Source organism: Perissodus microlepis, chromosome 1 (genome assembly GCF_051167445.1).
Source record: "Perissodus microlepis isolate ML-2025 ecotype Zambia chromosome 1, ASM5116744v1, whole genome shotgun sequence".
In the NCBI taxonomy this organism is placed as follows: domain Eukaryota; kingdom Metazoa; phylum Chordata; class Actinopteri; order Cichliformes; family Cichlidae; genus Perissodus; species Perissodus microlepis.
In genome coordinates, this window is record NC_140461.1 from 36,955,499 (window position 1) to 36,979,707 (window position 24,209).

The window sequence follows — 24,209 nt, forward strand, 5'->3', positions numbered from 1 at the left end:
CAGAGGCCTCAGGTTTCATAGCTTTGAATAAGGTCTTTGCTTGTCTCAGAGGACAAATTTAATTACATTTTTGAAAATACAGTTCAGCCTCCGCGTTGTTCATGCTGGCTTTTAACAAAATATGTCTCATCTGGGCTTTTCCAACTTGGAAAGTAAAAACAGCTGAGGTGAAAAGGAGTTCTAGTCCAGCGTAGTTTTTAATGTGAACATCATACACCAGACTTTTTTTTCCCCCAATGACTTTAACACACCCACAGATAATCACGCGTAGTTATAGCCACAGGGAGGTGCTGACGAGAAGGGTGAAAAGGATGTTGTGGCAGGACTGTGAGTTCGAGTTTGATTGGTCGCTTGTGCGTAAAACACTCCGTCCCTCTTTAAACTGCGGTCAGGTTTGGTACAGCCTCTCCTACAGCTGTGTGTTTCTGGCAGCTGGATGTAGGAGCCTCTCTTCTTTAAACTGGGGCTCAAAATTGAAACACTAGCTGGGTTCTTTATTGTGCGTAAAGAGCTCCACATCATGTCCAACAATGTGTTGATTAAAACCCTAGAGGGCCTGTGCCTGGATTCGGGTTATATGGCGGGGGAGAACTGCCCGTCACTCAGCCTGTCCTCGGGCAGGTCGGGGTACTCGCAGCCAAATTTGAACACACCTCACCGGGGTCCTTGCTGGCAGCACGCCGGCTCCCTGTACAGCAGAAACGGTAGCTGGGACACTGTGAGCACGCTGCCGGAGGACGTGATAGATATCCTAACGAAATGCCCCTTTCTGCCCGAGCTGGAGGAGTATCCCTGGATCGAACAGGAGCTGCTGGAAGTTGTGCGTAAAGTTGCCGGCACGCGTGCGTCATACACGAGGGAAGCGGTCCACCGGCTCTCTGTCCTGCTCCGGAGAGCTTTGGTGCGCATCTCCCGGGAGGCTCAGCGGCTGAGTGAGCTGCACAGGCGGTGCACACGGCTGGAAGTGCAGAGCGCAGTGAGGCTGGTGTTGAGTTGGGGTCTCGCAGAGAAGTGCATCTCATCTGCTGTGAAGGCGGTGTCCCTGTACTGCATGAACTCAGGGAACACCGCGCGACAGCGCGGCAAGTCCTCGCGCTGCGGCCTCACGCTCTCCGTGGGCCGTTTCTTTAGGTGGATGGTGGAGACGCGGGTGTCGGTTCGTGTGCACGAGTACGCTGCAGTGTGCCTAACAGCCTGTGTCGAAACTTTGGCAGAGGAAGTGGCAGGACGTGGGCTGCAGGCGGCGAGGCTGACCGCGGAAGAGGAGGGAGGGCAGATCGACGGGGTCATCTGCGGTCCGGTGACCACCGAGCTGCTGGATGGAGCTGTGAGCAACGACGCAGAGCTGTGGGGGCTGCTGCAGGTCTACGAGCATCTCATATGTGGCAAAAATGCCAGTGGTGAGTTCAGTGACCTCATGACGAGGTTTTGAACCTTACTTTTAATAAAGTATAGATCTTTAAAAATTCTGATCTAAATAAAAAGACAAAAAAGGATCAAAATGCAAATGTTATTAATTTATCGCTTAAGTTTAAAGCAGGTATTATATGCACATGTACAGGCTGTTTTTTCCTCCCCTGTCAAGAACCTTAGATTGAAAAATGACAACTACAGAAAATCCAAAATAAGAAATAGCTTTACAACAACCAACTCATCCAAGTTACATTCCAGCAGATCCACAAACGGTGCTTCAAAAAGTTCAAAAAAGGTTCTGACACCTTTTTTTCTGATACAGTGGATACAATGTGTTCTTTGTGCAACATTCCAATCTAATGTTCACTTTTATTATAATTATGTCCATCTGGTTACAAAACGATTTGTCCATTAGGACTTGTTTTGTTTTGGAGCTCTTACTTCGCTGTCAGTCACAGTGAAGAAGTGTTCTTTTGACCTCTGGTGTTATAGGAGTCATATATATGTCATATATAGAGACAACAACACTATGTCCAGCTGTAGCATGCTAGTCTGAGGCTAGTCTGAGGCTAGTCTGAGGCTAGTCTGAGGCGTAAAAGCGCATTTCCGGTGCTCTGCTGAGATTTCTCTTTCCAAATTTTGTCACATTTATCTTATAATATGTGATATTTCGTCTTCTTTCTCTGTTACACTTTCACATCACAGCTTGTGAGAAAGAGGAAGATGTCTGTATGAAAACCTGCCAGCTTTTGTTATTTCAATCAGTCTTTGAAAAAAAACTCTTCTTCAGTACAGTGCCAGGACTTGCATACATGCATACATGCATCTGTGACTGACGGTTGTGGGCTACATCTTCACAGGCTGACCTCACTACAGAGGGGAAAAACCTTGACTTCCTACTCGGTCCTCTGTTGAACTGGGTAGTGTTACAGATTAGACGAGTTGATGATGGCATTAAATTGCTGAGAACTCTCCAGAGTCCAGATAATAAGAACCAGAAGCTTAAGAAGTCTACAAACACCACAGAGAGAGCAATTAGAAAATCCTTCAGACAGGAAAGAGGCATTTTGGGTAGTAAGTAGGAAACACTGTCTGTTAGACTCACTGAGGTCAGCTTTGTTCTTCTTAAACATATTTTGTCTTTGAATAGCTCCAAGTTATTTTGAGATAAGAATTTCTTTCTAATCACAGCATGGACAATGGGCAACTGAGGAAGTGTTACAGAGCAAAGTTTGCATGAATCTTATGTCACAAAATTGACAAGAGATGCTTTTGGCCTCGAGTTTGAAGGGCAGATTAATTCCTTGGGCTCTTTATTGTATTCTTGAGCAGTCTTTGTGGCCTTGCTCCTGCTGTGGGAGGGTGCTGCTGATGGAGAGTGTTGTTGCCATCATCAGGTGTGCTTGATCGGCTGCAGCTTTTAAGTGGGAGGTACATGTTAAAGCAAGATCCACATGAATGCTAGGACTGAGGCTTGACAGCTTCATGTTTGAATTCGGGAGACAGACGGTTACGTTTTTACAGATTTGGATTAGAACTTTGTTTCTTTTGATAAAGCATATAGTTAGGGCTGGATCAGGTGACCCTGAATCCTCCCTTGGTTGTGCCGAGGCTGGTGAGGGCTTCCCATGATGCACTGTCTTTTTTTTCTCTTCACTTACCTTTTTTTCACCCACTGTGTGTTTATACACCACCCTGCGTTTCATCATTAGTTATCATTCATCTCTACTCTTCCTCCCCTTATCCCAAGCGGATGGTCACCCTTACCTGAGCCTGGTTCTGTCAGGTTTCTTCCCGTTAAAAGGGAGTTTTTCTTTCCCACCGTCACCGGTCTTTACCTTCCATTAAGTGCCTCAAGGCAACTGTTGTTCACTTCAATTCAATGTATTTATATAGCACTCTTCACAGGATAAAAACCACAAAGTGCTTCACAGTAATATAAAAACAGATATACATTAAAAAAAACAGCACAATCAAACTTACAGCAGAAATCTAATTAAAAGCTAGTCTAAATAAATGAGTCTTAAGCTGCTTTTTAAAAGAATAAATACAATTAAAGCAACGCAATGATGGAGTTAGAGCATTCCTCAACCTGGGGGCCACCGCTCTAAAAGATCTATCACCTCTGGTCTTAAAACGAGTTCATGGGACTACCAACAGCCTTTGATTAGATGATCTCAGACTGCGAGAGGGAGCGTGGGGTTCTAAAAGATCAGAAATGTAAGCAGGGGCATCACAATTCAAAGCTTTAAAAATCAGTACCAAGATTTTAAAATGAATTCTGAAATGGAAGCCAGTGTAATGAACGTAACACTGGTGTAATGTGCTCCGTTTTTTGTCTTTGTTAAAAGCCTTGCAGCAGCATTCTGGACTAACTGGAGACGGTCAAGATTCCTTTTGCTCAAACAAAGAAAAAGACTGTTACACAGCAAAATCTCCAGTGTTAAATTAACACTAGAGAGTGTCTATATGGGTCCACACCTCTGAGTGTTAAATACAACACTGTTGAGTGTTAAATTAACACTTTTGACAGTGTTATATGTTTAAAAGTGACCTAGTCCGTTTTGAAGATTAACAATGGCTAACACTGAGCAGTGCTGATTTTCTAACACTGGAATATTTCTAACATTTTGAGTTATTTTCCAGTGTTAGAAAATCAGCACTGCTCAGTGTTAGCCATTGTTAATCTTTAAACCTGACTAGGTTACTTTTAAACATATAACACTGTCAAAAGTGTTAATTTAACACTCAACAGTGTTGTATTTAACACTCAGAGGTGTGGACCCATATAGACACTCTCTAGTGTTAATTTAACACTGGAGATTTTGCTGTGTACAATAATCTGAGCGAGATGAAATAAAAGCATGAATAACCATTTCTAACTCAGATTTAGACAAAGTTTGCAGTTTGGAAATGTTTCTTAGCTGAAAAAGGCAGTTCCTAATTAACTGTCGAGAGTGTTGTTCTAGGGACATGGCAGAATTTAAAAAAAGGTACCTGAGGCTCGGGTGAACAGATGAGCCAAGAGAACCAAGATGCTGTTTGATTAGAGATATCTGGTTGTCGGGGGCAATAATTAATGTTTCTGACTTCTCAGAGTTCAACTGTAAGTAGTTGTCACCAAGCCACTGTTCAATGGAAGCTAAACATTTAATTAAAGAGGACAGTTTATGGACTTCCATTGGCTTAAAAGAGCAGTAGAGTCGAATATCATCAGCATAGAAGTGATAAGACACCTCAGGGAACTGCCTAATTCTAAGTCCTAGAGGTAATATGTACAGGAGAAAAAGAATCGGTCCCAGAACTGAACCCTGCGGTACCCCACATGTCAGATCCTTAGAATGTGACATAAACTGATTTGCAAAAACACTAAAAGATCTGTTGGAGAGGTGTGACTGAAACCACTCCAGAGCCAGACCGGATACAGCGACTATGTCCCGGAGCCTGTTAATCAGGATAGTATGGTCAACGGTGTCAAAGGCAGATGTTAAGTCCAACAAAACCATGACTGAGGATGCTCCGGAGTCAGCTGACATCATAATGTCACTAGAGACTTTCATTTTGCGGTTTCTGTTGAGTGACTTTTACGGAAACCCGACTGAAATTTGTCATAAATTTCATGTTTATCTAAAAAAAAGTGGTAAGTTGATCTGCAACTACTTTTTCCAGAATTTTCGACAATAATGGAAGCTTAGAGATAGGCCTATAATTCTTAAGCTGTGTTGGATCCAAACCGCTCTTTTTAATATTGGCTCAACAACAGCATGCTTACAGAACCTACTGACCACATCTGGTGAAACAGAGTTGTGATTTGGGACTATATAAATGACATTGAATTGAATCGTTTCCCTTATATGTTCAAACAAATTTGTCGTGTTTAGTGTGTTGAAGTGTGGACCCTAAAGCAGACACAGAAACAGGCAGATTGCAAGCAAAAAGTGAGCCGTTTGTTCTGGCTGATGAAATTCCACAAGTAAAAACCAAACTGAGATACAGGGAACAGGAGATACGGGGGGGGGGGTGTCGATACAGCAGAGTATTGCCATATTTTGCATGGAGATATTGTATAGACACCAAGACAGGGACACCAAATATTGATATTTGATTAAATACTTGAGAATACTGTGAAGAGGAGGCTGCAAATGTGAGAGTTAATGTGAGTTTCTATCTATGCAGACAGAAACCTGTTTGTGCTTTTTGACCTTTTATCACAGTTAATTGCTGTATTATTAGGAACAGATTGCATGTAATTGCAAACTTGACACCATAGAAGACTGACTGTCTCATGGCAACATTGATAGCAGATTTTAGTTGACAGCTTGGTGTGCGTGACAATCAGATTTTCACATAAAAATCAACTGAAGTGAGATCATGTTAACTTAACAGACAAAATAATTAGCCTTTGAAAAAAGTAATAAATCACAATATATGTTATTGTACCACTCGGCAATTTGCAAAAATGTAACAATTCACAATAACATCGTTCCTCTACATGCAACAGTAACACAGTGAGACAACAAAACAATACTCACAAGTACACTGAGGATTTAAATAGACACATGAGTATATCGGGAGCGAGAACACAGCCGGCGAAAACAAGGTACGGGTCAACAGAATCAAGATAAGAAGTAAAACTAAATACAGAGCTAACAGACAAAGGACTGCCAAAATAAAACAGGAAGAAACCAAATCACTGGCACATTAACCACAGAGACGGAGACTTAACAACAAGGAACAACTCAAACTGTGATAAACTTAGAACTAAAACTGGGTCCAGTTTGAAAACTGGATTCTGTTGCGAAAGTCTGCACGTCCATCATGCTGCACGCGGCATCTTAATCATCCAGGAAACAGAGAAACGATCATGCAAACTGGCACAAGTCATAACAGAAACATGGTAACACAGCCAAACACAAACAGGCACCACATTTCACTGCCTGCAACACACTGGGATACTACAGGTCCCAACCCTCAAATGAGGACGAACGGGGAAAGTAAATGAGTGAGTGCTGTTAGCCTCTGACCCATACACACACCCACACACACACACACACACACACGCGCACACACACACACACACACACACACACACAAAGGAGCTCTCTTTTTCACTCATGGGAGGTTCACGGCTCCCAGTGTTGGACTGAACAAACAGCCAGATCAGGCAGGAGACACACACACACACACACACACACATACACACACACACGTACACAAACACACACATACACAAACACACACACACACACACGTACACACACACACACACACGTACACACACACGTACACACACACACACGTACACAAACACACACACACACACGTACACAAACACACACATACACACACACACACACGTACACAAACACACACACACACGTACACAAACACACATGTACACAAACACACATGTACACAAACACACACACACACACGTACACAAACACACACACACACACGTACACAAACACACACACACACGTACACAAACACACACGTACACAAACACACACACACACACGTACACACACACACACACACACACACACACACACACGTACACAAACACACACACACACGTACACAAACACACACACACACACACACACTTGTACAACTGCATCTTTCTTTAATAGGAGCAGTTGGTCCAAACAGCCACAGTGTTCTTCCTGATCTGGCAAAAAAAGCAGTGAAACCTGAGCAAATATTTCCACTTTGTTTGCAGACAGCTTGCTGATAGCATCCACAGACACAGCTCATAATAAATACAACAGAAAGCAGATTTAGGCTAACACTGCACCACACATGGTTGTCAGATCAGCTCAGAGCGATCTCCTTACATGAGGCTTTTTTTGTCTTCCTTTGTGACATCTGTAGTTTTCATCTGCTTCTGTGTAGGTTAAAAAAATCAGTGAACTATTTTTACTCCTGAGCATCCTTCAGTAACTCTCGTCTTTCCTCCAAATATATTTGAATGACTCTGACGTCCTTCAACACGATGCACTAATGAGGCTGATTTCTGGGTCATGAGCAGGATGACAGAGAACAGAAAAAGAGGCGCAGATGAATTACTCTGCAGCAAATACAGTGGTTACAGTTGTTCTGCTGCAAACTGGTAATGGCTCAGAGAGCAGACGCACCCGGTCATGATGGTGTTTGCCGTGTCACCAACAAAGATGGCTTACCTGAAGAACGCTTTGGTTATGTGAAAGCTGACTTAGATTTATTTACTGTGTCAGCTCTACAGGCAGGATCTCAACAACCAAATATTACTGTAATCAGTACTATTAGTGATGTCACAATCCTTTGTGCAAGGTCGTGGGAGCTATCTTTGGGAAGATATTTTGAAGCATTATCCAACAACAACAACAAACTTTATTTATATAGCACATTTAAAAACCAGTGGTGTACCAAAGTGCTTAACATGCAAGAGAATAGGATGAAGTAACAGGGAAGGATGAGGGCTATGGCAAGGTACCAAAACAACTAGCAAGTTGAATGGCATTAAAACACAAAAGCAAAAGAAATTGCATATAAAAGCATAAAAGAAAACTAAGTGTAAAGGATAAAACAGTCAAAAAAAAAAATTTACTAATGAACACTTGAAAAGTTTGGTAAACTTGGTGTGTGTGTGTGTGTGTGTGTGTGTGTGTGTGTGTGTGTGTGTGTGTCAGCTATGACTGAGGAGGAAGTGGATGCAGCCAGCTGGAGACAGTATCTGATGCTGGGTCAGATTACATGGAGTAATCCAACACTCATTGGCTACCAAATGTCACTTAATCTCATCTCCATCTGGCCTTTATGTGAAACTATAAAACAGAAGGAAAATGTGGTTTAATGTTTAATGGCTTGGCTACTTTGGGTTGTATTAGCAGGAGGATACAATCTGTGAGCTCCACCACAGAGCGAAGGAAGGCTCCAGCAGGAGCATTTTATGGACAACTGCACCAAAGTAAATGGTTAACCAGAGGTCGAGTACATTGGACGGCTCTGTCCTGACCAGCTTTAATCAAACTGTAAACTTCTTTGTGACAGGAGGCCGTTTGGATGTTGGAGCTCTGCTCTGCTGTTAACAGCATCTCATGGTTGCTGATTCCTGGCTCTGTGCGCTCATTGCCCCAAGCCAACACAGAATCGCTCCAGACATGCGGCCTGCAGGTTTTAACCAGATTATACTACGAAAACAACATCTTCTGCCTGTGTGTTTGACATTTCTCTGAGCGGAGGCTTTATTTAATCCCACCCAAGTAAGAGCACAGGATTCTCTGTTTCTGTGCCATTTGAATCTTGTTTCTGCAGCTTCTTCATGTTTGCTCTGTTAGTGTTGTCATGTTGGCTCCATGTGAAACAGAGATCATATCATAAAAGCCCTGATATGGATTGTTTCTACCATAAGTTGACTTTAAACAGTCTGTTCAGGTTCCTTGATGTTATGAACACTGAGCTAAACCCTGCTCTGGCTGACCTTCTGACCTCCACTTAAAACACTTAGATTGTTTAGGGTCATACTGTATTGTACTGTACTGTATTATCATACTGTATACTACAGCAGTCCCCAACCCCCGGGCCTCGGACCGGTACCGGTCCGTGAGTCGTTTGGTACCGGGCCGCGAGAGTTGAGGCTCAGGTGTGAAATGTATGGTTTTCAGGGTTTTTATCGGTTTTCAGCGTTATTTTGTTATCGTTTTTATCGTTAACTCGGTTTTCCTGGGTCTTTTCACGTGTGTTATGAATAAATTTTCTTTTTTTCGGTACCGGTACTAGTTTTATTTTGTTGTATTTATCCGCGACACCTTAAAGGCCGGTCCGTGAAAATATTGTCGGGCATAAACCGGTCCGTGGCGCAAAAAAGGTTGGAGACCGCTGGTATACTACACAAACAAGTGACTTACTGGTGCTTTTGGGTGAACTGTGTGAATTCAAAAATCCCTTTTCCATGGTTATAATATTTCTGTAGCTGCAGGCTCTTGTCTACATTGTTGGGTTAAGCATCCATCTCTCTAATATTCTGACCAACAGGTCAAGGTAAAAAAGGCAGTGCTATAGTGGGGACACTGACACCATGGATACCACAGCCAGTTATTAACTTTTATTTGAACCAGGGTGCAGGTTTTGGCTAATTAAATTGAGAAAAGTCAGAAGAAATGAAACGCCGTGTCCTTAGTAGAATGAAAGCCAAATAAGTGAGGGATGTATCTTACATCCAAAGCATGCCTAATGGTCTGGTTACAATTTGTCAGTCACAAAAAGCATGCTCTGCCTTTATCATCTATTTTAACGAACCAAAGTATGAACAGAGAGATATACTTAAGAAGGCCTTTATGCAATAGATTATTTAAAATGATTAATAAGATCATTTTCTTAAACTTGACCCTGCTGACCATTAGAGAGAATTCGAGACTACTGACTCAGTTTTTAGATGCAGAGGCTCGACTACATCCACAGTTTTGCTGGTTGAAGATGTGATCACCAGGTAACCTTTTGTTCCCAGCTAGTTGACATCCTATTTTTACTCTAGTGTGATGTAGTCCTAAAATATTAGAACAGCAACAGGTTATAAATGACTTTAACAGAAGTTCAAAAAAGCCTTAATTTATTTGATTAGCAACAATCTGTGATTCCCTGTTTTCTCAAATCAGAACAACAGTTGCCTCAATGTGCTTTATGTTGTAAGGTAAGGATCACACAATAATACAACAGACAAAACCCTGAAAATCATGTGACCCCCTATGAGCAAGCACTTTGGCACCAGTGGGAAGGAAAAACTCCCTTTTAACAGGAAGAAACCTCCTGCAGAACCAGGCTCAGGGAGGGGCGGGGCCATCTGCTGCGATTGGTTGGAGTGAGAGAAGGAAGACAGGATAAAGACCCTCTGTTAAAGAGAGCCAGAGATGAATAATAACTCATGATTAAATGGGGAGTGGTGAATAAACACAGTGAGAAGGTGACAGAGGTCTGCCTACATGATTCCAGTTGGATGTTGTTGAGTTTCTATTGCTTTGATGCCATGAGCATTACTCTTACTCTTGTTACTAGTCTTTACTCTAAATTATTTTTGTAGCAATAATAAAACCTTCTGCATGTAAATGTTCTATGTTGTCACTATCTGACCCGTTTTCACAGCACTGCAGAGGTTTTGATTCTTTTTAAATGTATTTCCTTCTCTCCTGGTTTAGTCTGGATCGGGACTGAGATTGTAACCTCAAACCCTTACACACAAACACACACTGAAACACGCACACAACCTTTGACTCTCTGGTTCTGTTGTCTCAACCAAACACTTGCAGTATTATACCATGCAGCAGAAAAGAGCTGTTGTTTTCGGGGCCGGGGACTGAGCCTCTCTCTCCATTTGGGACACACGCACACATACACTCAGTCTTTCTCACAGTGTGTGCTTGCAGGCTCGAGGGTTGTTGAGCACTGTTTTCACTGAGCCGCAGGTACACACAAGGAGACGGTCAAAGGAAATGACTTAATCACTCATGATTCTGGATGTAAGCAGGGCAGTGTTGGGAACAGGAGCTCAGGCGTGTCTTTAGGGGGGGTCGGTCCTACACAGGTCGGTATTAGAGAACAGTGATTTGTGCTTTGTCCGCTGCAGACTGGTCCCCTGTTGTGCACCAGTGAATAGATGCCTGTTCACCCTGTCTCCTGTCTGTAAACATAGCAGGGTAATGAGCATCGATTATCACCTATTAACCAAAGATTTCTTTATTTCTGACCAGGCCTGGTTTTAGAAAGCAGAGAAGTTTTTTCAGTAGAGAGGAATGAATCAGCTCAGGCTGATAAACAGTCTGATTAACATTGAGCTCCCGTATATCCCAGAGGTGTTGGATGAGGTTTGGGCCACACCGTACGGTTAGTATTGTTTCTAATACACTGAGCTGTATACTGCCTCAGGGGCCTGTGTCCTGCAGGTTTTAGATCTCACCCTGGGTCAACATACCTGAATCAAATGATGAGTTCATTACCAGGCCTCTGGAGAACTTCAACATATGTTGAGGAGGTCATTTAGCCATTTGAATCAGCTGTGTTGGATCAAGGCCACATCTAAACCCTGCAGGACACCGGCCCTCGACACCTGTGGTTTATGGTCATGTCAAGGCTAAAGATCTGACCATAGAGAGAATCAGTGGAATTACATGATTCACAGTGAGCAAGGACTTGGCAACGGTGGGGAGAAAAAGACCCCGAAAACCTCTTTTTGCAAAACCAGGTTCAGGGAGGGGCCGCCATCTGCAGGGAAGACGTCAAAGAGGATGAAGATCTGTCTGTATTCTGACTGTGAAATCTCCTGGATCTTAAGTTTTAAAGTTTTAAAAACACTGGTGTATAGTAAGGATGCAGAAAATGCTAGCTTACTCTAGCTAGCTCTTACAATTATTGTACAATCTACTCTACAATATAGAGGTGACTGTTGTTGTGATTTGGCGCTATATACATAAAACTGAATTGAATTGAACTTGAAAACTAAGTACCTGTAAACGCTCCAGTGGTTACAACCACTTCACCATCCCCATCTGTCCTGGCTGGTCGGTCATGTTCATGTCTCCACACATGATCACTGTGAATGCCTCACTAAAGCTGGATTTGTATTCTGTTGGGCTTTAGTTTTTGCAGATTGCCATCAGTGATGTGGCTTCCATTGTGCGTAAGGTTACGAGTCAGCAAATCCCCGATTCAAAAGCACACAATGGTCAGGGATCTACGAGTGTGTGTGTGTGTGGCTGGGTGATGGCGTATATCTGTATGGGCTTTTCTAAAGTGGCTGCTTGGCTTTGAGAGTGACTAGCAGATGGCCTGAAGTGGTGGTGCATCATGCCAATAACATGAGAGAGCTTTTGTGCTGCAGTGCATCCAGAACTGTTGTATCCATGATGTTCTGCGTGTTTGTGAGATACTTTTGTAATGCTACGTTGCAGTGATGAGTTTAAAACTGGTAAAGAGTTTCTGAAGACAGAACCTTCTCCAACCACGTACATAGGCCAAAGTGATGCAACAAACCAACTCCCACCTTTATGCAGGAAACTTGGCTAAAAACTTAAAGCTTCATAAATGTTCTTTGTGTTTGTAGGTGAGCTGTCACTCCCAGCCCACATCAGCCCATACACAGAGAGCAGGGAAGATGCCTACATCCAGCTGGAGCTGCAGATGTTGGAGCAGGCGCTCCTTGCCACCTGCGTTGGCAGCATTGGAGAGCTGAGTACGTGTGTGTTGTGTCAGTCAGCACAGTAGGCTCCTGTGTTTTGTGTGTGTTAAACTGTGTCCGACGTCAGACTCCTGGGACACAGCGTTTCTCGCTGCCAGCTGCCACTTGGTTCCATAACTTGGCTTGTGTCCAAATAACAAGAGCACTTTCAGACCCTGCAGGCCACCGCACCTCATTATCTGGCACATAACCCAGGTAGCTACCACAACTAAAACAAGCTAGCTGCAGTAGCCTAACGTTAGCTTTTAAAAAGAACTTATTTCCAGATGTTTCTTTAGGTTGGAGTCTTTTGACGCTGAGAGCAGCTTGGCTGCACAGTCAGTAAGAAATGCATTCCTGCCTGTGCACTGCTGGCTCTGTTGTGCTGGCGCCGGGTCCATTGTGTAACTGACGCCACCAACATTAACAGGACGCTTACATTAGAGCCTCTTATTGCGTTTTGTTTGGGTTTCCTGCAATGCGTGGAATTACCACAATTAGAGAGGGGATGGGCTAACATATGAAACAGGAAATGACTGCCATGTAATGCATTTAACAAAGTAACTGTATTCTAATTATCACTTATTTAAGTGGTAACTGTAACAGAATACAGTTACTCATATTTTGTGTTTTTAAATACATAATGCTGGTACATGTACTCTGTTACTCCAGAACTCTGACTATTACAGACCCACTGTGATCCACTATGTCAACAAAACTGGAAGGTTCATAACTCAAAAACACTGGATCGACAGGTAAATGGCAGATCAGAGGGAAAAATAATGCAAATTAAATTGTAACTGTATGAGCTTTATGGTAAATAATCTCAGCCTCATTACTGCTGTTGTTGTTGTTTTTTTACATTTTTTCTTTGTCCATAAAACAGACATAAATACAAATATATTAAGTTTATAAACTTTCTGAAATTTCTGAAATATGACAGCCTGTGGTGGTGGGAAATGATGGTTCCCGTCTTTTTGCAGGTGATCTTGTGTGTCGAGCAATGCACCACATGCAGCGTCTAAGAAGCTCGAGTCCCTCCATCAGCCACTCTTCTTCAGCCAATCAAATGCCAGTATCCTGGGCTCCAGATGCCCTCCGCACACTCTACTACTTCCTGTCCAGCCCACAGATGGAATCACTGGAGAATCCCAACCTTGACCCTCCAACCATGACACTGAGCAGAGAGAGGTGTGTGTGTGTGTGTGTGTGTGTGTGTGTGTGTGTGTGTGTGTGTGTGTGTGTGTGTGTGTGTGTGTGTGTGTGTGTGTGTGTGGCCACCTCTATACTGTCTTATGTTAAACTTTTTTCAGGCCATTCTTGCTCCTCCCTCCTCTCATGGAGTGGATCCGTGTTGCCGTGGTGCACGCTGAACATCGCCGCAGCCTATTGGTTGATAGTGATGATGTCAGACAGGCGGCCAGACAGCTTTTGCCAGGACTAGACTGTGAGCCCAGGCAGCTGAGGTAGGACACCAAAGAATAAAACCACTGATCGTGTATACTGTCAAAGCAGGAGTTGACTGATTACCAACCTGTCTGGTTATTGGTGCATTATTCAACCTTCTCAACTAGACTGTATTGAAAGGATGCCTTAGATCCTCCAGGTACAGAAAGACTGCCTAGTGACCACAAAAAAGAAAATGAAATCAAGCCTCCAATCAGGAATCCTGAATATCAAAACAAGCTATATGGATATCAGTATGAGCAGCATCTAGTCCTCTAATAGGTGGATGTTCTCTAAAAATGCCGTGCAGATAAGAGTTAAATTGATATGACCCGTTTTTTACTGTGTTACTCTGCAGGCCAGAGTGCTGTTTCCAGTTGTTTAAATGTCTGGATGCAGAAGCTGCTTCGGCTAAATTCCAGTTGGATTTAGGATTCAGGATGCTCTCGTGTGGCCGAGCAGACCTGCTCCACCACGCCGCCCGGCTTCTAGGAGCTGAAGGTGTCAACACTATAGACGATCAGGTGAGTGCAGCTGTGTTTCAGTGACTGGAACAGATACTAGGTTGATGGTTTATACGTTTAAAATGTATTTCAGAAAACTGCTTAAAAATTTACTGAGAAGACTCCAATCAGAGTAAGGTCAGAAGAGCTCTGCTGGATAAATGTGATACCTTTGTCAGTATACAGATAGATTCATAGGAGACAGAGTCTAATATCAGCAGCTGTGGGACAGCTATGAATAATTTGTTTTCTAATGGTTACACTTTTATTTGCGAAGAAATTCATGAAGTCATTGCTAGTTAAGGTTAAAGGAATAATTGGTTCAACAAAGCTGTGACTCTTTGTCAGTCTGACAGCACTGACATGATGATGTCTCAGCTCTCAGATCTCTTTTTTATAGATTAGAGTTTCATGTGTGTCTGATTTGTTGGCTTCTTTTTCAGAGTAGTCACATTATCATATGCTAGATAACAGTAACCGTAATAACAGGATCATGGACCTCTGTGGTAGCAGAGTTTAGGTAGCTGCTCTGCATTGTCTCGGCACACGGATGGAAGAAGATAACAGTGGCGGTATCACTTCCTTAAAGTTAGTTACAGCCCTTTGAGAAAGACATCTACTGTAATGACATGTATTGTCCAGTGCTCATTATTGCAAAATTAAAATGATTATGTGTTTTTATATGTGATCTGCTCATTTTAGCCGACTCTACGAGCCAAACGATGCATTAGTCCGTTTGTTTTGTCTTTCAGACAGATTTACGATCTACAAATGTAAAAATGTAGATTCTTCTTTTGTGCACAAATAATGAGATACAACTGTATCTATTTTCACGATGCAAAATCATTAACATTTTAAAAAATCTTAAATACATCTTACATATCATGTGTACATAGTTGCGCTGGTGGATGTTATTCTGTTCCTCTGTCTCCTGATGTGTTTTCCATTGTATTACTTTGTATCTAAATTATGTACATAAATAAAAAGAAACAAAACCTACTATGTGTTCTTGCAGGGAAGGAGCCCTCTAATGTACGCCTCAGCAGCAGGAGATGAGGCACTAGTGCAGATGCTCATTGAAGCCGGAGCTCACCTGGACATGCAGGTAAAGAGTGATGGTGGTGTAGGTAAAACCTTATTGCATAACAACAGGTTGTGAAGTATGTGTGTGCTTTATGTTCAGGTCCCTGGCAGCTCTGCCAGACATCCGTCTGTTTACCCAGGCAGTCGGCACTGGGTGTCCTTAACATTTGCTGTGCTTCACAGTCACCTGTCCGTGGCTCAGGTGAGTCCTTCAAACAGACTCCATCAGCAGAAAAACATTTCACTGGACTACTGAAATTAGCATTTTAATTGCTGCAGTGGTCTGACTCTCACAGTATTGTGTTTCTCATGCTGGCAGCTGCTTTTGGAGGCCGGTGCAGACGTGGAGGGTGGAGCCTTGCTGGACAGTCAGGAGAGCTCAGCTGAGACACCACTACAGCTAGCTGCTGCAGCAGGTATCATTCTGCTGAACATTTTAGTGTGTGTAATCTGAAGATAACTGACAAAACTGTAGCTTTACCAAAGTGGACCTTTTTGATCAGAAACACATTGTTAATAAGAATAAATTACAATGGTGTAAATAAAAACTGGTTACAATATAACATCTATTTTGAGGTTTTCGTGTGGTTGACTGTTTGGTGAAAACTATTTGTATGAGTAGATGTTTTAGCAGAATAATGACTTGTATACTGACAGCGCTGCCAGTTTAGGCTCTATGAGGGGCCTCGTGGTCACATGAGATATTTGCTGATATAGTGAAAGACAGTGTATTTGTTTCGAATGGATCCACCAATAGAACATCCGATCTTCTCAGGTTACTACGACATAGTTAGCCTGCTGCTCGCTCACGGAGCAGACCCTCTGATCAAAGTGCATCATGGGAATTCACCGCTGTATGAAGACATGAACTGCTTTAGCTATGCAGCAGCACATGGGCACAGGTGAGACTTAAAGTTCCACATTTTCCAGTTCCTCTTTTACCTTGCTCTTTCATACATATATAGCAACACATTTGCCCTTTCCACCTGCAGAAACATCCTTAGGAGGCTTCTGCAGCAGCCACAGCACAGGAAGGAGGACATCCTCTCTCTGGAAGAGATCTTGGCTGAAGGAGTGGAGGATGAGGAGGAAGAGGAACTAAAATTTTCAACACAGCCTCTAGCTCCTGACTCCCCAAGCATTATTCCAAGTTTGTGTAAGAACAGGATGAAGGCCCTGCAGCAGGCAGCCTACTACAGCGCGGAGCACGGCTACCTGGACGTCACCATGGAGCTCAGAGACATGGGTAAGCACGTGATGTCAAACTGAGGAACTCTGAACTGGGGTAATCGACTTTTAAATAACAAGTAAATACATATGCACTGCAGGCTCCTGGTATAATTTTGAAATGTGCGTAATGTATTTTAAACTTGTGACAGATAAAAACAAAATTTCATGCTGAAGAAATCAGAGGAGAGCAAAATGTGAGATTTACAGTCCTTTATTACAAAGCTCAGGATGAAAATATCCATGAATATCAGACAGAGATTCATCATGAGCTTCATAATGAGCCCAGTAACACCTTATTTGTTACACTTTAATTGGCTCTAATGAAATCAAATTGATTGAAAAATTTGTTCATTAAAAAAACACACGTCCAGTGAAGTGAACACATTTAAACTATTAGCCTAGTGTGCAGCCCTAGCACAGTACCAAGAAGCAGGCACAGAGGTGTATTTATGAAGCTCATTGCTGGGACATGAAAATCTACCTCAAGTGTTCACTGTTTGATAGAGTTATTATAATCTGACAGGAGGGTGTGTCGACATATAGAACAATCTGGAAAACAAAGAAAACATGTTTCAACAGCGAGCGTTTAAAACTGTTATCTAGTATTTTTATATACTTATCGGTTTAATAACGCTCCAAGTAACCAGTTTCAATTCATACCCTTTTCTTTTATAGTCAGGTGGGATGTGATGGACTGTAAGCGATTAGCTGCTGAGACTCAAACGTGAGACCAGTCCAAAAATACATTCTTTCTGCTTACATGAAGCAGCTCTCTGGTTCCAAGAACTCAGCTAGTAGAGTCAAATACGGTGGCCCTGAGAGGCCAAACGGACTGCAACTTAAGAACACACCAGCAATAAGAAAAACACTGCAAAAGCACATAAAACACAACGGAAATAGGAAAAAACACAAGGGAAGTGTTTCTGAGGAGACAATAACCCGACGGACCATTTGCAGGGATATGCTAAGAATGCGCTGAGAGACGTAAAAGAAGTTGAGGATGTGACAGCTAGTGCTGTCAGCGTTAAACGCGTTAGCGCGGTTAGCTCGTTAACGCGTTTAATGCTGACAGCACGAATTTCAATATAAATTTGAACTTTTTTTTTTGTCCATGAGGTGTGCACGTTCTCTTTGTATTTGTGTGCTTCAACAAATAATGAAATAAACTGAATTAACTAATAAAAGCATTCAAAATCCAAACTTTGTATGATGCCAGGAAACTTGGTGGTTTTCCATATATTGCATTGAAAGCGTCTTTATAAAAGGAACATTTGCAATCACCTGCCTGCAGCTTCCTATTTCCTTTGGCTTTGATGAGCAGCGATCCAGAGAGCGGTGGGGGAAAACAGAGAGTAGTTTAACAGCTTGTTGCTTCTGGCTCCAACTGCACAAAGACCTCAAACACGTTCCCTGGTTCCCTCTCGCTGATCTCTCCAGGTGTCCCCTGGAGGCTGCACATCTGGTTAGAGTCTCTGCTCAGAGCCCAACAGCTGTGTAGGGACGATGTCATCATTTCCCTCCTCACAGAGTTCACCTCTATCAGGACGGAGGACTACAGCCCCGGGCTTCTCTCCACGGGCATCCCGCTCATGTTCAGCATGTTGGAGACCACCAAGGTACAACTCAGTACCTCTGCATCTCTGATTATGTGGATTTCCCTGTCTTTCCATAATTTCATGGAAATGCAGATGAAGGGTTTGAGGCAGAGCAGCTAAACAAAAGAAACAGAAATGTCTTGAAAAATAGCGATGGTACATTTTTATTGTTAAACAGATTTTAGAGAGTGGTTTCACACTCTGTGCCCAGTACAACAAACATCTACTAGCTCTACGAGGTGGCGGAAGTTCAGTTGGTTTTTTGCTCCCATGCATGAAAGACAAACTGTGTGTCACAATGATACTGCTGCAGAACGTGACGAAGCGTGGTTCCTGGCCACTCCCACACTTTTGAAAAGGTACAAAGAGCCAAACATTTGGGGACATTTATACCTGCACTGGGGACTATTCTGAAATTCAAACCTGTTCAAACTATGACACCATATTATAAAAATATTTTCTCATTCATTTACATACTTGTTTGTTCTTTGGTAATTTCTCAGTGAAGTTCATCACAGCACTCAGCAGTGGCATTAGTGTGAGCCACGTTCACACATCCATCAGTGTCATACTCACATGCTGATGGATGCTTCGGGGAAAATTTGGGGTTTATTATGTTTCCCGCAGATGCTTCACCACTGGAGGAGTCAGAGTTTGGATCATCAGTCTTCTTATATAATACAGCATATATAAAGGACTGTGTGTGGATGTGTGCTGCTGAATGTGCAGAGGTCAGTGCTACGATGATCTCCTGTTCTGTTTTATTCTCTGTAGGACTACGTGGTAACAAAGCGTCTGGCGACTGTCTTTTCTCTCTGCTACGGCTCGTCTCCCGTTCCTCCGGTCCCACCTTTGGACGTCACTCTGTCCACACAGCTGGGTAACACTCCCCTCCTGCCAGTGTCAATGTTTAACATGTTACATTTGACCAACTTATGAAGGATTACATGGTTGTCTCTGCTCAGATGTTCATTTTCTGAACAACAAAGAGATGTCAGATGTGACATTCATGGTGGACGGGCGCCCATTCTTTGCACACCAAGTGCTGCTGATGTCTGCGTCAGACAGGTATCATCTCTCTTCTCTGACTGACATTAGCTGCCTGTTATTATTAACCTATAAGAGGCTGCAGACATGTTCTAGTCAATGCAAACAAAATTAATGTGTAAGGGCATGTAGCAAAAAGACTATACAATGCAAGAATATAGGCTCGTGCACGCAATGCTTGGAGAAATTGCATAACATGTAAATTGTAAGTAGTTAAATTTCCAATAATGAGGTCAGGGTATATGTGTAAATAAGAAGTCTGGGTGAGCTAACGGCTCAAGCTTTTGACTCCACTAAACGCTACATTTCAGTTTTTTCTACTCTTGGATCTGTATGATGTCACTGAGAGCAGATATCATTAATATGATTAACTCTACAGCTCTAATTCAGACAGAGAAGGACATGAGGGACTGCACATGGCTCTAGTGTAAAGTTATTTTGAGCTCTTATTTAAGCAAAGCTCGCCTAGAAGAGTTATGATAAGTGAAATCCCCCAACAGACTCTCCAAACATGCTGCTGATTCAAAAACACTTAAGCACAGTATAAAGTGCTGACAGTGTGAAATTAACCTAAGATGTGAAGCAGCTTTATATAATTCATAACAGAGGATCCTGTCCACTACACTAAATATTCTGATGTACGTATGTATTGGAGTAGGCGTGTTCAGATCCAGTAAAGTGGGATTTGGCAGGTTGGACCAGTGTGAGGGAAGAAAATAATTTAGAAATAAGACAAATACGCCCCAGCAGTTTCTTTTTCTTTGCATACAGGCTGTGATCAGCTGACCTGTTTGTGGTTGCTGCTTGCTGCCCTTGATTCTAACACTGCACTGCCGTAAGCTTCACCACAGTACTGCTCACTAAGCAGTTTAACCTGCACCAAACTGTATTTTCATGAAACCTTTGAGTAATACAAAATAATTATACCTTAATTGTTTGTTCTCACAATATGTGAGATCAATTTCAAAATATCAACATTGTGAAATGGATCCAATATAATTTTTTTTAAAATAGCACGTGTAACTTCACTGAGTGAATGGGTTAAATGGAGAGAGGAATTTCTCTACGGGGATCAATACAGTACACATTATTATTATTATTATTATTGTTGTTGTTGTTGTTGTTATTATTAACCCAGAAAAAGACCCGACACGGCTCCGTGGGTGTGTTTTTGCCTTTTTCTTTTATTTTGCTACCATCAGTTTTTATTATTAGCGGCACTTTCCGGCGCACGCTGCTCCAGCAGCTCCTCTCTCTCCGGCCCGGCTGCTACTGAAATGGGGAAGACCCACACAGCACACCCTGAACCTGCTGCTCCACTCCTCCCCTGCAGCCGAGCCACCAACCACACCCGGACACATCATGATTTAGAACCAAACTTTAAATGTTCATTTTATCAAATTCATCCACTAATAGGAGGCATTCCTCAGTGAGCTTCCGTGTGCTATGATAACCAATGAGAGAAAGTATCCATTTTAATGTGATTATTGATATAAAGTCATTAATTCTTTCAGAACAGCTCTTACACTTTATTTAGAAAGTTTATGTGAACAAGTGGCCTCGAATGTCACCGCCTTTTTAAAGAATGAAATGTGTCCTGATGTGCGTTCTGTCCTGGCAGGTTTCGCCAGCTGCTCACAGATTCCCCCGATAACATCGTCCACATCAATCACATGACCTACAGCACCTTCCAGGTGAGGAACTAGCTTACCCCTTGTGCTTCGGTGCAGATGTGACTGAGACGTTTAGGTGGATGAAGGCTGTTTGTTTCCCTGCAGATGATGATGAAGTCTCTGTACTGTGGAGGAACTGAGGGGCTGTCTGTGTCTCCCTCTGAAGCCTTGAAGGTAAACGTCCCACAGACTGTGAGTCAATGCCTGCTGCAGTCTGGGCCTTTTTTAGGATTTCCAGCTTGTTATGGATTGTACTGGTTTGTGTTTCATTAGATGAATCTCTTTAAGCCACTGACTGTGAGGTAGGTTTCAACTATTTATGACTTCTTGCATTACTTCTGTCACCAGGGCAAATATTTTAGACGGCATCTGTTATTTTCTGTTGTTTCTGCTGGCAGATCAAACATTTCTTTTTGGTAACGTGCTTTTTTGGACAGGAGCAGCAATCGTGGCTCAAGAGTTGGGAGTTCGCCTTGTAATCGGAAGGTTGCCGGTTCGAGCCCCGGCTCGGACAGTCTCGGTCGTTGTGTCCTTGGGCAAGACACTTCACCTGTTGCCTACTGGTGGTGGTCAGAGGGCCCGGTGGTGCCAGTGTTCTGTCAGTGCGCCCCAAGGTGGCTGTGGCTACAATGTAGCTTGCCATCACCAATGTGTGTGTGGATGGCTGGATGTGTAAAGCGCTTTGGGGTCCTTAGGGACTAGTAAAGCGCTATACAAATACAGGCCATTTACCATTTTTACCATCAGGTTATTACTATGGCAGAAGTACACATCCACAAATGATTTTAATGTGTATTCACCACTCATGTGTGTGCATAACCAGCTTTGTAAATAGTGTAAAGTACACTGATGGTTTACTCTTTGGTATCTGTCTCGTAGCTGTTGCCAGTGGCCACTTTCTACCAGCTCCGAGGTCTGCAAAGACGCTGTGAAATGTCACTGTCGCAAAGCCTTACTCTGGACAATGCTGTCAGCATCTACAAGGCTGCTAAGGTAAAAACACACAAGCTGACATGTAAGAGCTCCTGTTTCTAATGAGGACAGTTAGATATCTGGGACACAGCTTTTATTCAAACCATAGACTGCATATGAAAGCACTGCCATGAAAAGTAGCAGTAGTAGTAGCCACGGCAAATCTAAATATCCCAAAAAAGATGAATTTGAAGGGCAGACTGATCAAACATAACTCGGGTAAAGTTTTGGATTGTTGCCTTTTGATGGGCAGTTACAGAACCTGATGATAGGACTCGTATAAACTCCACCACAAACTGTTTCTCTCACTTTATTACTTTAGAGTACAGATAAAATAAAGAATAGGCAAAATTTGTGATTTCTCATATTACATTTGGTTGATTGGACCATGTTCTATTTAGACCTTCATGCTCCAGGCTGTGAAACTAAAAACTTGAGCCTTATTTTCTTTTAGGTGTAAAAATTATTGTATTTTTTAATGGTGACTCGAATTTCAAGATCATAATAGAAGGAACAACTGTTTGCATAAATGTTGCTGCGAAAAAAATCTCCAAGGAAAAATTTCCTATATCAACATCATATATAAAATGGATTATCGCAGAGACACTGACTCATCTTCTGCACTTGCAGCACCATGGAGGAGCTGAACTCTGCAGGTTTTGTGAAGGATTCTTCCTGCAGAACATGGATCAGCTCCTGGACAGGGAGGACTTCCACAGCCTGCTGCTAGGAGGTCTCAGTCAAGAGCTGCTATACCCAGGCCTGGGCACCCGGTCTGGACTCGACCAAGATCAGGATCTACTGGTCCTCCTAAGGGACTTGGAGAATGTACTTATCCAGAGACTTTATATCCTCCACTCTGCATGTCGAGAGTAGAAATGGTGGAAATGTGGACTGTGTTCGACCACACTCGTATGTGTACCTGGGAATAGAAGCCATATTGTATATAGTGTAGAGACACATTTTAGTGTAGAAGAATCCCAGTATCGACGATCTTAATTAACAGCTCTTAACTGGTTGAAGGTTTTCCTGTTACTCTGGATTTGACTCTGATGTTGGTCAGAAAAAAGGATCAATGTCACGTTTGGCTCTAGTTAGCTGTGATGAGTAAACGATCATTTCTTAATTTAATTTTCCGAGTTTTCACTTGGAGGATGTGTGTTTAATAAAGAGCTTGACATTATCTCAGACCACTTGTTAAAGCTGGTGATTTAATGTGTTAGCATTACTTTACATTATTTTAGCCCATATTTGGGAAGCACGCCAACACCAAAAAAGAATAACGAGAAATATCAGTACTCATTTAAAATGCAACCTTAGGAAAACATTTTCTACTCTGACTTACTGTCAGATTCAGTCCTGTTTTTGTGGTAATCTGAAAAACTGTTGCTAGCAGATTTTATTAGCTAGCTCAGCGGTCCCCAACCCCCAGGCCACAGATTGGTACCGATTCGTGAGTCGTTTGGTACCGGGCCGCGAGAGTTGAGGCTCGGGTGTGAAATTTATGTTTTTCAGGGTTTTTAGTTTTATTTCTTTTAATCGTTTTTATCGTTAACTCTGTTTCCCTGGGTCTTTTCCCGTGTGTTATGAATAAATCTTCTTTTTTTTTGGTACCAGTACTGGTTTTATTTTGTTGTATTTATCCGCGACACCTTAAAGGCCGGTCCGTGAAAATGTTGGAAATGTTGTTGGACATAAACTTGTCTGTGGCGCAAAAAAGGTTAGGGACCGCTGAGCTAGCTAACTAACAGACATAAACGGAGAAGCTGGAACACTATTTTAAAAGTATAACTCCATGAAACGGCTAAATGGTTTGGTGACATTTAAATAAAGATTTATGGTCTGGGGAAATATAAGGAAACTCAGTTTGAAACCATCATAGATGATAGGACTGCTGTCTCAGGATTGACTGGTTAATTGTTTGGTCCATATATTGTTAACAGGACAGACTGTCTGGGAATATTAAGGTGTTACCATTGATAAGGTGAAAGGTGCTACATCAATAGGCTTTCAGAACAGATTCATTTTTTGAAAGTGGGAGAAAAAGAGTGCCTGT

At 42.5% G+C, this 24,209-nt stretch overlaps 1 protein-coding gene across 1 annotated transcript; it reads left to right on the forward strand.

The window, feature by feature from the left end:
* The first annotated feature begins 386 nt into the window (after positions 1–386).
* Positions 387–23,341, forward strand: LOC146394207 (ankyrin repeat and BTB/POZ domain-containing protein 2-like). Its single transcript, XM_084918572.1, has 17 exons — positions 387–1,400; positions 12,491–12,619; positions 13,588–13,795; positions 13,918–14,070; positions 14,409–14,574; positions 15,569–15,658; positions 15,737–15,838; positions 15,956–16,052; positions 16,412–16,538; positions 16,629–16,882; positions 18,304–18,482; positions 19,236–19,341; positions 19,427–19,529; positions 21,130–21,202; positions 21,287–21,355; positions 22,061–22,174; positions 22,784–23,341. Exons 1-17 carry the CDS (start codon positions 521–523, stop codon positions 23,027–23,029), a joined length of 3,096 nt encoding a protein of 1,031 aa, XP_084774698.1. The 5' UTR covers positions 387–520; the 3' UTR covers positions 23,030–23,341.
* Positions 23,342–24,209: the final 868 nt, after the last annotated feature.